The sequence below is a fragment of the Aotus nancymaae genome, unplaced genomic scaffold, assembly GCF_030222135.1.
Source record: "Aotus nancymaae isolate 86718 unplaced genomic scaffold, 86718_ANA_hifiasm-v0.15.2.pri h1tg000002l, whole genome shotgun sequence".
Lineage (NCBI taxonomy): Eukaryota > Metazoa > Chordata > Mammalia > Primates > Aotidae > Aotus > Aotus nancymaae.
In genome coordinates, this window is record NW_026988413.1 from 28,055,392 (window position 1) to 28,070,141 (window position 14,750).

At 54.8% G+C, this 14,750-nt stretch overlaps 1 protein-coding gene across 3 annotated transcripts; it reads right to left on the bottom strand.

The window, feature by feature from the left end:
• Positions 1-537: 537 nt before the first annotated feature.
• IRF5 (interferon regulatory factor 5) lies at positions 538-14,333 on the bottom strand. 3 transcript variants are annotated; one of them, XR_002479060.2, is made up of 9 exons: positions 9,169-9,483; positions 4,668-4,857; positions 4,143-4,204; positions 3,654-3,687; positions 3,205-3,480; positions 2,615-3,007; positions 2,407-2,525; positions 1,858-2,163; positions 538-792 (listed from the first exon to the last, which is right to left on the bottom strand). XR_002479060.2 is itself a non-coding variant. In XM_021673640.2 (9 exons), the coding sequence occupies exons 2-9, from the start codon at positions 9,361-9,363 to the stop codon at positions 1,918-1,920; spliced, it is 1,515 nt and encodes a 504-aa protein (XP_021529315.2). In that variant the 5' UTR covers positions 9,364-9,374; positions 14,269-14,333; the 3' UTR covers positions 1,312-1,917. The 3 variants fall into 3 exon arrangements, 2 of the variants coding, with proteins under 2 accessions (XP_021529315.2, XP_064229676.1); XM_021673640.2 differs by lacking the exon at positions 538-792 and adding an exon at positions 14,269-14,333 and having other exon boundaries at positions 1,312-2,163; positions 9,169-9,374; XM_064373606.1 differs by lacking the exon at positions 538-792 and having other exon boundaries at positions 2,076-2,163; positions 2,407-2,508; positions 9,169-9,484.
• Positions 14,334-14,750: the final 417 nt, after the last annotated feature.

Here is a 14,750-nt window from a genome sequence, read left to right on the forward strand (position 1 = left end):
TCTGAGCCCAGGAGTTCAAGGTTGCACTATGGCACTCCAGCCTAGGCAACAGAGCAAGAACCTATCTCTAAAAGCAAATGAGTACATCAGATAAGCCCAAACTGAGGGACATGCTTTAAGAAATGACCAGTATTCCTCAAAACCATCAAGATCAACAACAAGAAAAGTCTAAGAAACTGTCATAGACCAGAGGAGTCTAAGGAGACATGACAAGTGAATGTAATGTGATAGCTTGGATAGGATTCTGGAACCGAAAAAGGATATCAGAGAAAAACTAATGAAATCCAAAGAAGAAAGTTGAGTTGATCGTAATTGTCCACATGGTTTCATTAGTTGTCACAAGTGTGTCATAGTAATGTAAGATGTTAACAACTGGAGAAACGGGGTACATAGGAACTCTATTAGGAACTTTTCCTTAAATCTAAAACCATTCTAAAATTATTTATTTAAAAAAATCTGTACAGGCCACTTAACCATGTGAAAAGCTTCTCAGCCTTGCTCATAATGAGAAGTGGCACTGAGATACTGTCTCACCTGTCAGGCTGGCAAAAATCTGAGCAGTGACAATATAGTCTGTGGATGAGGCTGTGGGGCAAGGTATCCTTGGACATTTATAGGGGTTTCATCCATTTGGTGTTCCTGTAAAGGAAAACCTGAGACTGGGTAATTTCTACAGAAAAAGGTATATTTGGCTCACAGTTCTGATGGCTGGGCATCAAGTTGGGCATCTGCATCTGGCAAGGGCCTGGGGTGGCTTCCACTCATGGCTGAAGGCAGAAAGGGGGCTGGAGTCTGCAGAGGTGACACAGGGGTGGGGGGTAGGTGCCAGGCTCTATAACAGCCAGCTCTAGGAGGACTAACGGTGGGACCTCACTCCCCTAACCTCGGGGGATAATATAATAAACATATTAAATATATCAGGATGGTTTGTATGCATTGCCCTGATATGTTTAATAGCACAGGAATATACATGAGGATGACAGATTTGAATGGTCCCAAATGCAGCTGCAATGGTAGCCTGTCTTTTTCCACCATTTCTTATGAGAAAACTGATTCTGACAGTTTTCTAGACTGTGCACACATTTAAAATTCCACACCCTTGCTTCAGCCAGCTTCCTCCTGGAAAGCAAAGCCAGCCAGGTGAGTGTTTATGAAGGCCCAACTGACTCATTAGCCCAGAAGGCAGGCCCTCCCAATGCCAATGGCCACAAGCAGGGGGCAGGTGCTCGGGGAACAGCTGGCATCCGAAACAGGGCCTGGCAGAGCAGCATGGGAGCAACTGGTAGCAGAAAAAGGAAAGAAACAGCTGAGTCTGTTTTTAACATTTATTAATCCAAAAATACATAAAAATTCTTTGTACCTCAGGTTCTTGGACTCTCAAGAAAAGGGGGAGCTGCCAGCCTTGAGCATCTGATGTGATACCCAAGTGGTCACTCATGTCTATCTCAGAGGAGAGGAAGATGAGGAAGTGAGGCTCAAACCAGGGAAATTAGGGCCATGCCCTGCAGAGGCCTTGCGGGGGGACTTGACCCACAACACTCTTTGGCTTTTTTTGCCAGAGGAAATGGGGCAATCACAAGAGTGGGCCACCCTTAGGCAATTCCTCCTGTAAACTAGGCCTGAGGGTTGCGGGGGTTCCTTCCTTGCTCATGGCTGAGTTTCTCAGGAGCCAGGCTGACCAGACCAGAGAGAGCCCAGGAGAGAGAGGCCCAGGAACACAGAACCCTCAGAGCAAGCTTTGAGGGAGAAGCAGGGGCTCAGGCTTCTCTCCCCGCTCCTTCTTGGCCCAAATCCACTTCCAGGAAACCCAGAGGTGGGACCCTGCAGCCAGCCAGGTGATCACCGGGGCTGTCATACCTCCACATTAGTCTGCACAGCCACCCAGGAAGCCAGGGCCAGTCACCATCTGCAGCCTTGTTACTGCATGCCAGCTGGGTGCATAGTCCAGGGCCCCTGGCCAGCACCAAGGCCTGCCCCAGGAGGGGCCTGGGCCACAGGCTGCAACCGCTGCTGAGACTGCCAGATGTGATGAAGCTCCTTGAACTGCTCCACCATGCGGTCTTTGAGGTCTGGGTTTGAGATCTGTAGCCGGATACTATCTGCTGACCAAGATAGCTCCCCTGAGAACATCTCCAGCAGCATTCGAGCTGCTACAGGCACCACCTGGGAGGCAAAGAGGAGACAAGACAGGGAGACCCGTGGCAGGGCTGCCAGATCCAGCTGTGCATGAGGGCAGCCATCAGGGCTGAATAATAGACTGCATTCTCTGGCCCTGAGCCTTGATGGTCTCTGGTGGCCAAGTTCACGCTGCTCGGGGAGCCCTGAGCTTCCAGCCTGGGGCAAGGGCCTAGGCCCAGGATTCACCAAAGTCAAGCCAATACTGACTTTGGGGCAGGGGAGACGTACCTGTACAGTAATGAGCTTCTTCTCTCGGGGTTTGCGGTCAGGCCATTCTTCCCCAAAGCAGAAGAAGATCTCGAAGGGTGGTGGGGTGTTGGTCTGCCCCTTCTGGAACAGGATGAGCTCTGCATCAAGATCAAGGTTCCTAGTCAGAGGCTGGAACCGTGCTCCTGGGCAAGAGGCGGCCAGGAGGATCACGACTTCAGGCACTCACCATTCAGAAAGTGCTCCAGGCTGAAGAGCTTGGTCTTGACCTCCCGCTGGATGGGGTTGGGGCATGAGGCATGGGCTGAGGCACAAGGCCCGCTCCAGAACACCTTGCACTGACACAGGCGGATGGCATACAGGTCCTGACCCTGGAGCTGGAGGATGAGCCCGCGGTCCAGTACATCCAGCAGCTGGTTCGTGTAGAAACGCTGCTTGTCGCTGGGGATGTCCTCAGGGCTGGGGAAGCGCACTTGCTCCAGGCTTATGGGGCCGAAGAGTTCCACCTGCTCCTGGGTGGCCTCCAGCTGGCTGTAGAAGAGCCGGCAGCCGTGGGGGTTGCTGATGGTGAGGGCCCGGGGTGGCCGCCCCCGGTACTGGAACTTGATCTCCAGGTCCGTCACTGTGGGGCAGAAGGGCAGGCCCATCCCATCCTTGAGCCCCACACCTCCCCATTCTGCCGCCCAGTGGCCAGGCCCAGCCCCATCAGCTCTCCCACTTTCTCTCCCCACTCAAGGGGCTCCAGCACCCTCCACCCTCCTTGCCAATCCTACCACCACCCCTAGCATTGCTTCCCCCTGCCCAGCCGTGGGTCCTTACGAGGCAGCATGTGGGGGCTGATCAGCAGGTCGGGCAGGAGCTGTTCGCCTGCAGGGGGCAGGCTGGCAGCCAGGGGCCCAGGCTCCAGGACCTCAGGGAGAAGCTCCCTGAAGCCAGCAGGGTTGCCAAGGGGAGGAGCCAGGGGACTGGGGTCCGGAGCAGGGGGACCCAGCACCACGGGTGGCTGCAGAGTGGGCGGCTGCAGAGTGGGTGGCCACTTGACATCCTCTTTGGGTAAAGAATAGGGTGCCATGGCGGGGCCCGGCGGCACTGCATCTAGAGAGTGTGTGTGGATGGCTGTCAGTGCCACTTCCAGGAACTGCCTCCTGGGCCCACCTACTCCCAGCCCTGGGCCGCCCCAGCCTCCCATCAGCCCCCTCCCAGGTACCTATGGTACTATAGCTCCTCCGTACACTAGACTCTCAACCACCACCACCTCCCGGCCTCACCTGTGAGGCTCAGACTTGGCAACATCCTCTGCAGCTGAAGGGATGCCATAGGCAAAGGAGGGAAGAGATAGGAGAGAAGGGAGGACAGGTTATTTCACTGAACTGGGGAAATAACATGTGAGAACCACGAGGCTACTCCGCCAGCCTCAGCTTAGCCCAGGCAAGACCCTGCCTGCGGTCCCAGCTCAGCCATCCCAGACAGGTCAGAAAACCCCTTTGCCTCACTTTCCTCATTTGCCTTCTGCAGGGAGTCAGACCTACCAAGCCCAAACTGCTGCTCGGGTCACACATGCAGAGTAATGACAACGTCCTGGGAAGGAGCAGGTGGGGACTGTGCTCCTATCATTCAGAATCCCAGGAGAAGAAACAAGGAGAAGAGCCACTGAGAGGACCACGGGCCTCCAGGGGAGCCAGGCTCAGAAACCTAAGGCTACTGGGACAGCAGAGAGCCCGCCCAGGGCCCCCTCTGCCTCCCTGCCCCTCTCTCACCTCTTCCTCTTCCTCCTCCTCCTCCTTTCCTGGAATAGAGTAATCCTCAGGGGGCTGGGACTCTGCACAGTGGGAGAGAAAAGAAGGACAGTAAAGGAGTCAACGTCAGAGGAGGAGCCAGATCCCCCGAGAGGCTGCCTGTAGCTCCTGTGCGGCTTCTGCCCTCCCCAGAGCTGCCCCAACACAGGGCGAGGGGGAGGGCACAGCCACCAGGATGGGGAAACACCTCCCAAACTCCATGGGCCATGAGACCTAGGCTGGAGCCAGAAGCCAGAACAAGGGCAATGGTAAGGAAGAAGAACCCAGGTCCCTGACTGCATGCCAAGCCATCCTGATCCACCAGTGACCCATCTCAGCCACTCCTGGAAGCCCTGGGTGTCATGACCTAGTGGAAGCCGTGGCAGCGTGTCCTGGACCACTGCACGCTAGAGGGACCCTGCGCCTGCCCGCACTCGACAGCTCATGGCTGGGGGCCGGGTCATTGCACAGCCTCCCAGGTGGCTCACACAGAGCTAGGCCTGATACCTGTGGGAGTGGGGCCATTGGAGCAGACCTCGTAGATCTTGTAGGGCTGAGGTGGCATGTCCCGAGGCCCGTCGTAGATGAGGCGGAAGTCTCGGCTCTTGTTAAGGGCGCAGCGCAGGTTGGCCTTCCACTTGGCTGGATCAGCTTCATCCACCCCTTCAGTGTATTTCCCTGTCTCCTTGGCCCAGGCCTGGGGCAGGAAGAGACAGCTGACCACAAAGAATCTTGTCTCCACCACAGCCCCTGTCTGCTTCCCATTTCATAGGAGACCCCACTGTGTGGGGAGACCTTCGGCCACAGGCTGAGCCTCACTGAGCCCAGACCTGGTTTGCAGCGTGGGGATCTGCCACAGTCCTGCCCCAGCCCTCAGGCTGCCAGCAAACTCCATGAAATCTAGGGGCTGTGAGATGTATCCACAGTCCCTGCTTCCAGGAAGGTGAACCGGTGTGATCTCTAAGGACAGCATGGGGGATAAGAGTGAGCACTCTGAAGCCAGGCTGTGTCCGAATCTGGAATGTGTCCCCTGCCAGCTGTGTGCCAGGCTATGTCAGTCACTTCCTTTCTCTTGATCTCACAGTGCCCACCTCATGGAGTGGCAGTGAAGACTCAAGGGGTTGATGTTGACTGGGCACAGTGGCTCATGCCTGTAATCCCAACATTTTGGGAGGCTGAGGTGGGAGGATCGCTTGAGCCCAGGAGTTGGAGACCAGCCTAGGCAACATAGCAAGACTCTTGTCTCTACAAAAAATACAACAAATTAGCTGGGCATAGTGATGGGCGCCTGTGGTCCCAGCTACTCAGGAGGCTGAGGTGGGAGGATTGCTTGAGCCAGAGAGATGGAGGCTGCAGTGAGCGTGATTATGTGCTGCACTCCCGTCTGGGTGACAGAGTGATACCCTGGCTCAAAGAAAATGAGTGGGTTTGATGTCCATAAAGCACTCAGAGCTACGCCTGCACATAGGATGGGCTCAGTACACTGGAGCTGTTGGTATTATTTTGAATGGCAATTAGGTGAGGTGAGGGTTACCAACGTTTCTTTCTAACCCTTTAACCCAGCTATTTGATTTCTAGGAATTCATCCTAAATATCATAGAAGCATTCACACAAAATATTGTACATACAAGGTTATTCACAGCAGCACTGTGTGTAAAAGATGACCCAAAATACCCAATGCAACATCCATCAGTGAGGGGCTGGTGAAATGATGGCCAACCCATTGAATGAAAATACCAGGCAGCACAAAAAAGGAAAAAGCAGGAAACTGTTTATATACTGACATGCAGCAATTGTCAAGAAGTATCAAGTACAGACGGACATGCAGACATCTAGCATTTCTTATGAAAAGTAGAGGAGGCTGGGCACGGTGGGTCGTGCCTGTAATCCCAGAACTTTGGGAGGCCGAGGTGGGTGGATTGTGAGGTCAGCAGTTCAAGACCATCCTGATCAACATGGTGAAACCCCATCTCTACTAAAAATACAAAAATTAGCCAGGCGTGGTGGCACGCACCTATAATCCCAGTTACTCGGGAGGCTGAGACTGAAGAATTGCTAGAACCCGGGAGGCAGAGATTATGGTGAGCCAAGATCACGGCACTGCACTCCAGCCTGGGCAACAGAGCGAGACTCCATCTCAAAAAAGAAAAAAAAAAGAAAAGAAAAAAGAAAAGTAGAGGGCCGGGTGCGGTGGCTCATGCCTGTAATCCCAGCACTTTGGGAGGCCGAGGCGGGTGGATCACGAGGTAAAGAGATCGAGACTATCCTGGTCAACATGGTAAAACCCCGTCTCTACTAAGAATACAAAAAAGTAGCTGGGCATGGTGGCGCGTGCCTGTAATCCCAGCTACTCAGGAAGCTGAGGCAGGAGAATTGCCTGAACCCAGGAGGCGGAGGTTGCGGTGAGCCGAGATCGCGCCATTGCACTCCAGCCTGGGTAACAAGAGCGAAATTCTGTCTCAAAAAAAAAAAGAAAAAGAAAGAAAAGAAAAGTAGAAGAAACGATAGTGCATACTTGCTTATATGTGCATAAAAACATCTCAGGAAAGCTGAAAAAGAAAATGACAACACTGCTGCCTCTAGGGAAAGGGAGTGGCTGGTGGTGAAACAGGGTAGGAGGGAGATTTTTTGCTCTAAACCATTCTATGCCTTTTAATGTTGAATTGTGTGACTGTATTACCTATACAAAAATAAGAAATGGGTTAGCAACAGAGCTTTGGAAAGGTAAGGATCAAGTCCAAAAACTAAGAAAATATGTATCCAAAGTTGTAAAAAATAAGCCTCGCCTTTGGCCCAGCAATATTCAACTCTAGGAAATCAACCCCAAAAATAATTGAGGATAAAAAAAAGGGAAGCGTTAAGACAGCCTACATGACAATGTGGTTTTTAACTTCGGGTTTTAAAAGCAAACTCAAGTATCCAAACACCAAGAATCGGTGACCAAATTGTGCTAAAACCTTCCAGTGGAAATTCTACAGTCACGAGTAGTGATGCGGATGTATGTTGGCAAGGAAAGCTGAACTTGATATTGGGGTGAAAAAAATCCAGCTTATAAAACAAGATATATCACTTGATTCCAATTTTGCATTCCATATACACTCACGTGCAAAAAAACTAAAAATGTAAGCAAAAACTATTATGCTAGGTACATCCTAGCATTACTGGAGAGAGCACAGTGGCTTGTGCCTGTACTACCAGCTACTCAGGAGGCTGAGGTGGGAGGATGCCCAGGAGCTTGAGACCAGCCTGGGCAACAAAGTGAGACCTCATCTTTACAAAAATCAAAACCAAACAATTAGGCTGAGCATGGTGGCTCATGCCTGCAATCCCAGCACTCTGGGAGGCTGAGGCAGGTGGATCATGAGGTCAGGAGTTCAAGACTAGCCTGGCCAAGATAGTGAAACCTCATCTCTACTAAAAATTAAAAAAAAAAAAAAAAATTAGCCAGTGTGATGTCAGGCATCTGTAATCTCAGCTACTCGGGAGGCTGAGGTGGGAGGATTGCTTGAATCCAGGTGGGAGAAGTTGCCATGAGCTGAGATTGCACCACTGCACTCATCAGGGAGACAGAGCAAGACTCCGTCTAAAAAAAAAAAAATTAGCTGGGCATGGTGGCATGCACCTGTAGTCACAGCTCCTCAGGAAGCTGAGGGTGGAGGATCACTTGAGCTGAGTTGAAGTCTGCAGTGAGCTATGATTGCACCACTGCTCACCAGCCTAGGCAACAGAGCAACACCTCATCTCTTAAAAATAAAAAAGGGTACATATGTATAATTGTTATATGTCAATTAAAAAAAAAAGATTGGGCCAGGTGCAGTGGCTCACAACTGTAATCCTAGCACTCTGGGAGGCCGAGGTGGGCAGATTGCTTGACTCTAGTAGTTTGAGACCAGCCTGGGCAACATAGCAAAGCCTCTACTAAAAGTACAAAAAAATTAATCAGGTGTGGTGGCAGGCACTTGTAATCCCAGCTACTTAAGAAGCTGAGATGGGAGACTCACCTGAGCCTAGGAGGTTGAGGCTGCAGTGAGCTCAGATCACCACACTGCACTCTAGCCTGGGTGACAGAGTGAGACCCTGTCTCAAAAAAAAAAAAAAAAAAAAAAAAAAAAAAATTCGAGCCTGACCAACAGTGTGAGGCCCTGTCTCAAAAAAAAAAAAAAAAAATTAAAAGATTGATGATATGTTTGAATCTCATATTAAAAAGAGTTTGTTCCCAACACAAAAATGACAAATGTTTGAGATTATGGATATGCTAATTACCTGATCTATCACTGTACTTATCAAATCATTACTATACACAGTTATGAACCAGTGAACCCATAAATATATATTAATTTAAAAATAACAATTTTAGAATGATGATGGGTGGATTTTTGGCTTCCTTTAGCATATGTGTGCACTGAACATATCCTCATGAGTAACGGAAGTGAGACAAGAGTGAAGAGTGAGTATGATGAGTTACGGGAAAGTCTTCCGGGGACACTTAGTCCCCACATTGCTCTGGGGTACAGGTTGGAAGAGCTGTGCCCTAGGCCGGGCGCGGTGGCTCACACCTGTAATCTCAGCACTCTGGGAGGCTGAGGCAGGTGGATCACCTGAGGTCAGGAGTTTGAGACCAGCCTGACCAACATGGTGAAATCCCATCTCTACTAAAAATACAAAAATTAGCTGGTGTGCTGGCGAGCGCCTGTAGTCCCAGCTATTCAGGAGGCTGAGGCAGGAGAATCGCTTGAACCCAGGAGGCGGAGGTTGCAGTGAGCTGAGATTGTGCCACTGCACTCCAGCCTGGCGACGGAGTGAGACTCCATCTCAAAAAAAAAAGTAAAAAGAAAAGCTGTGACCGGTGGCTATGTCTGTATTCCCTTAGTCCGGGCCTGGTGTCCACAGCAGCACGGTAGCTGAGTGAGTGGCCAGCCTTGAGGAGCTGTCTGTGTGTGTTATGCGTGCTCCTGTTCTAGGGACCGGGTACCCTGGAGGTCCAGACTGCCTCCTTGCCAGGGCTTACCTTGAAGATGGTGTTATCTCCGTCCTGGCTGGGACCATGCCTTGTGGCATGCCTCCAGGGGATATAGAAGAATTTCTTTTCCCCGTTGACCCATTGAAGCCCTGGGTACTGGCAGCTGTTCACCTGGGCCACCAGCCAGGGCTTCAGCCGCACGCGGCGGGGCGGGGTGGGAGCCCCCGGGATGGACTGGTTCATGGCAGAGGGATCTGCAGGAGAAAGTCAGAGGGGACTCAGCAGGTCTGCAGGTGGATGGCAACAGGGTGCTCAGAGGTCAAGCTATGGGCCCCAAAGAACAGTCTCTCTAGTCTGTCTAGGTATTTAAGGCCAACTGTCTTTTCCAAGGATCAACTTTCTTGTTAGTGTCACAGAATTTTGTGTTTAGGGGAAGGCAAGGAGAGTTATGAGTCAGTGAATGCTGTGGGCGCCCCCCGCCAATGCCCTTTACCAGGCAGGGGCATCCATCCTCCAGCTGCTAACACAGCGAGCAGCCCCTTGGCCAGAGAACTGCCTTCCACTGCTCACAACACAGGTTAGGCCCACCGCTCGCTTTGAGGGGACAGCCACAGTCAGTGACTGCCCGATGCTAGGGACAAAAGCCGGCTGTCTTGTCTCAAGCTGGGCTACCTGGGGCAGCCAGCGCTCCCATGGGCTCAGCCTGAAGCCAGCCTCCCTCTCAGTCCACATCCCCGTTTCAGATCTTCCCTGCCCAAGTTTTCTTACCCTCCATCCCCCGGAGATGCCCTCAACAAGAACCCCATCTCGGCCGGGGGTGGTGGCTCATGCCTGTAATGCCAGCACTTTGGGAGGTCAAGGCAGGCAGATCACCTGAGGTCGGGAGTTCAAGACCAGCCTGACCAACATGGAGAAACCCCATCTCTACTAAAAATACAAAAAATTAGCCAGGCGTGGTGGTGCACGCCAGTGATCCCGGCTACTCGGGAGGCTGAGGCAGGAGAATCGCTTGAACCTGGGACGTGGAGCTTGTGGTGAGCCGAGATAGAGCCATTGCACTCCAGCCTGGGCAACAAGAGCGGAAAAAAAAAAAAAAAAAAAAAAAGAATCTCCTCTCAAGCTCCCAGGGCACCTGGAGGACAGCAGAATATGTGAATGGAGCCTGGGTTTCCACACCCAGTTCTCAGAGCTACCTTTCTTCCTCAGTTTTCCTCTGGAGGAAGTTCCCCAACCTCGACATCTTTAGAGAAATCCCAGCAATCAACTCAACCTACCTCCAATGACAGCAGCCACCAAACTGAGATGTTACCCCTCTAGGGCCATTCATCTCCTAGATTTCTGGTCCTCCCCTTCTCCTCCCAGTGGACATGCATTCGTGCAGCACTTAGGAAGGCCCTAACACCTGCCGGAGCCTGTTAGGAAGGCTGCAGGAAGCAGAGGCCACAGCTCTAACCGCTACGTACCCAGGGGCTGGAGCCCTGCCTCCCAGGCCACAGCCTCGCTGCCTCCCTGGAGTCAGGCAGGTGGAACCCTGCCTCCTCCCCTCCACCTGCCCAACTCCCTCTCCAGCCCAGAACTGGAAATACTCCACAGTCCTGAGCCCGCTTCTGTCCTTCTCTCCTCCCCTTACCCATGCCCTTGGCTTTTCATTTGAGACCCCAGCGTGGAAGACAGAACTGGGCCATTATACAGCACAACCCATCAGAGGTGAATGTGTTGCTCAGCAAGTAAGAAGCAAAGATTTGAGCTGAACTCCCTCTGTCTTTCCAGGCCTGCTTGGACCTTGCAGCACAGAGCCTCAGTTTCCCCTGAAATTCACTGTCCAGTACCTTTTGGGGTTGCACCTGCCTAGTGCCGTCTCTGAGCTGTTAGCATCTCGCATCGCAGGCCTCCCTTAGAGCCCAGCTTGGCTGCCAAGGTCCCGAGAGAGGTAAGGCAGGCGCTGGCCTGGCCCAGGGGCTGGGACAGGGAGGTTTTCAGAACACTCCAGCTCTGCCCCGGCCTCAGAACACGGGGGCTCAGTTCCGCTTTCTGCCCCAGCCGCCACCCAACTACAGGGGAAATGAAAGTGGCCAGGCTGGGACGACTCAGAAACCAGACTCACTGTGGGCTGAGGGAGGGAAGGGATGTAGAGAAAATTCACGAGTTGGTCCCCCAGACCAGACTTCCAACCTCCCGCCCAGAGCCATTCCCTGCTCCCAAAACCTGCAGGCAGTCATTATGCATTTAGTGTGGTTTGTAGCAAGGGTGTGCCCCCCCCCATTTTTGTATGTGTAGACCCCTGAGAGGCCTTGGCCCTAGAATAGAGGGGTGCCAGTCACCAGCAGCACACAATTCTGGCTGAGTGAGGGTGGCCGGAGGAAGCTCTGTCTGTGCAGAGTCGGGGAGAGCTTCCTTGATGACGCCCTGGGCTGAGGCTGTGCCAGTGCTGGTGGAACTGGGGAGATCAGAGGGGATGCCTGTCTGCCCCCTGCTGACGGTCCAGCAGTCTAGACCTGCCCAACATGGCTTTTTTTTTTTTTTTTTTAAGATAGAGTTTCACTCTTGTGGCCCAGGTTGGAGTACAACGGCATGAGCTCGGCTCACTGCAACCTCTCCTCCCGTTTCAAGCAATTCTCCTGCCTCAGCCTCCTGAATAGCCGGGATTACAGTAGCACACCGCCATGCCCGGCTAATTTTTTGTATTTTAGTAGAGACGGGATTTCACCGTGTTGCCCAGGCTGGTCTCAAACTCCTGAGCTCAGGCAATCTGCCCTGCTTGGTCTCCCAAAGTGCTAGGATTACAGGCATGAGCCACTGCGCCCGGCCAACATGGCTGTATAATGCAGAACAAGGTTTTGAAATGACTACTCCGGCCTCAGCGTCAGAGGGCAGCATCCATACAGGCAGCTTAGGGAGGGGTGTGGAGTAGGAGCCCCCTCGACAAGCCCGCTGTACTGAGTGAGGGTCTGTCCACCATGCCACATAAGGGACTCAGCCTCTAGACTTTTGCCTGCAGCCAGGTCCACACAAGCTCTAACCCGAGCAGCATTCATCCTCCCAAAAGCTCACTCCTTCCCTAAAAAGGGCTAGGTCTGATTCAGACCACCGCAATCAAGGCCAATGACTTCGGAAGTTCGGTGTCAGAACAGGTCTGCTGTCTCAGGCTCTGGAGGCTCTGGGTGAAATGTATGCAGCCTTAGATCTAAGTCTATGGACCTGAGCCCCTGAAAGGAGGGAAATCCAACAGCTGAGGGCCGGAGGAAGCCCCGACAAGTGGGCGAGGCAGCAACGCATCCAGAGGGCGCCCTAGAGGCCCTGCTGAGGTGGGAGAGCCCGAAGCTCAGCCCAGGGCCCTGCTGGAGCCCAGGAGACAGTGCGCCACCATCACCCAGGAGCTGCAAGGCTTGGACACCAGGGGGCCAGTGGGGGAGGGAGGAAGTGCCACAGCCATCCTTGATCCTCATAAGAATGGCCAGACATCAGGCTCCCTGCTGCACCCAGGGTTGGTCTGGGTCACATGTCTCCTTGCAAACCCACACCCAGCTCAGGGAGAGGACAAGGGGCTCTCTGTACAGGCCTTGACCCTAAATCCCAGCCCTCCGGGTGAGCTGCCCACACCCTGGGCCCTTCTGCCTGGCCTGGTCCAGACAGACTGAGGCTCTGGGCAGCAGGTGCCCAGGAAGAAACTGCTTTCTGTTTCCTCCCAGGGGCATGGTGGGGGAAGACCAGGGTACAGGGGGAAAACCCCAAAGTAGGGCCTTTAGATAAAAAGGGGTGATTTCCCAGTGCCTCCCTAGACTCTTGGAGTCCCTCAGCCCCAGCACCACAGGCCCCATAACTACTGCGAGTGTGGGCAGGAAGGAGGTTCCTACATCCCTACAGCCAAGCCCTCTCTGGTCCTGGTTACTTATCCCCACTCTGGGCCCTCAGGGAGCCCAGGCCCAGGCCAGTCCGCCCCTGCCCCCGTTCCCGCTGGCTCCACTGGGGCACACCCCCTGGGACAGCCCGCAGAACCGCCCCCACCTCCGGGGTCAGCCTCTGGACCGCTCCTCCCGCTGCTGGAGAAACAGCACCCCTGCCGTGCCCAGCGTGGCTGCGAGGTTGGGAAAGTCCCCCACTCCCGCCTCTGCTCCCGGTACCCGCTCTTGCCCCTCCTGGGGTCCGTAGATCTCGCCATCTCCCCCCGCATTGCGGCCACGCTAGTCTTACTCTTCCTCCACGTTTAGCCTCTTCATTGCTGCCGTCTTAAGTTCTGGGACAGGCCCTACAGAAACCAGCTCAGGAACTATTGCGCGCCATCCTTCTCCGCTGCTCGGGGGCCCGGCGTCTATCATTCCCTGCCACCAGCCCAGGGACGCCGCCTCTACCTGACACCGTCTTCCCCAAAACTCTAGCACAATTCCTGCTATCGGCCTCAAGATCCCGAGGGATGAACGTTTAAACCTCAACCTCTTTTCCAAAAGGGTGAGGGTGGCCCGGGAAGAGCGAGGGCGAGTGCATTGAGAGTAGGGATCGGGCCTCGCTCCTAGGTGGTCCAAGCCAGCCTCCTGCGGGGCGTCCGGGAGCCCTCAACCTGGGCGATGGCGAAGGGTAAGGAGAGCAGCAGAGTTGGCGCCCCCACCCGCAGCGGTGCCGACTCCGCCGCCTGGGCCTCGGGGCTCCCCAAGCGCCAGCACCCCAAACTGATCGGGACGTGGGAGGTGCCTTGGAGGTCCCAGGCCGGCGGGGCGCTCCCTGCTGTAGGCACCCACCCGAGCTCGGTCTCCAGGCGCAGCTGGACGCGGACCCCGCCCTACTCCAGTCCTCATCCCGCCGCCCACAGTTGCCTGGGGGGCGCGGGCCTGGGGCGAGGCCTGGACTTGAGGGTGGGCAGTAGCTGGTACCGCTCCCGCCACCCTAAGGGCGCGCCGGGCGGGGACGCGGAGAGGAGCGCGCGGCGGCCGGGACCCACCTGTCTGCGGTGCGCCTGCGTGGCTGTGCCCGGGAGCACCGGCCGGGCGGCGGGGCCAAGCTGAGCTCTGCCCGGGCTGCGCCTCCCGCCGGTCCGCCAACTGCCCGGATACTTCCGCGTCTCGCCGCCCCCGCCCCTGGGCCGCGGCTGCCGAACGCTGGGCGAGGGCAGTGCCCCGCCCCGCCCCGCGGATCCACTCCGGGGCCCGCACTGACCTGGCGACTGCGGATCTGCGCTGAGCCTCGGGCCAGGCCCAGGGCCTCCAGGGAGATGCCAGACGGCGCGGTGCCCTAGACTGGCCACTGGCTCTTTTGGCAATCTAGAACCTCAAAACTGTCATTTGACAACCCCATACCTCCCGCTGCGGTGCTCGGTTGGGCCCTGGGAGAGGGTGGGGTGCTTCCCCACTCTAGACCTCCGGGGCTGCGCACAGATGAGGGCGCGGTGTGGCCGACTCGTAGCCCCAGGCCCTCCTCTCGCCTGCCTGCACCCCTGGCGAGGGTGGCTCTCGCCCCAGCGCACAGTCGCTGGCACCAGGATCCAGACATCCCTTCTTGACGTGCTTGCAGGCGAGATTCCTCCAGCCACTCTGTACCTTTCTCATCCTCAATCCCTGCACCTGTCTCGCCCCAGCTCCCCTCTCAAGTCGCCTTCCAGTCACCCCGGGGCAGCGCTGTGGTCTCCTGTCCCACCTCCT

Excerpts from the sequence above, each read along its gene's own strand:
- IRF5 (XM_021673640.2), bottom strand. The coding sequence starts at position 9,363 with ATGAACCAGTCCATCCCGGGGGCTCCCACCCCGCCCCGCCGCGTGCGG. Across the intron at positions 4,858-9,168 it reads GAGATAACACCATCTTCAAG|GCCTGGGCCAAGGAGACAGG; the intron begins GTAAGCCCTGGC and ends TTCCTGCCCCAG. Across the intron at positions 3,481-3,653 it reads GCCAAGTCTGAGCCTCACAG|ATGCAGTGCCGCCGGGCCCC; the intron begins GTGAGGCCGGGA and ends CACACTCTCTAG.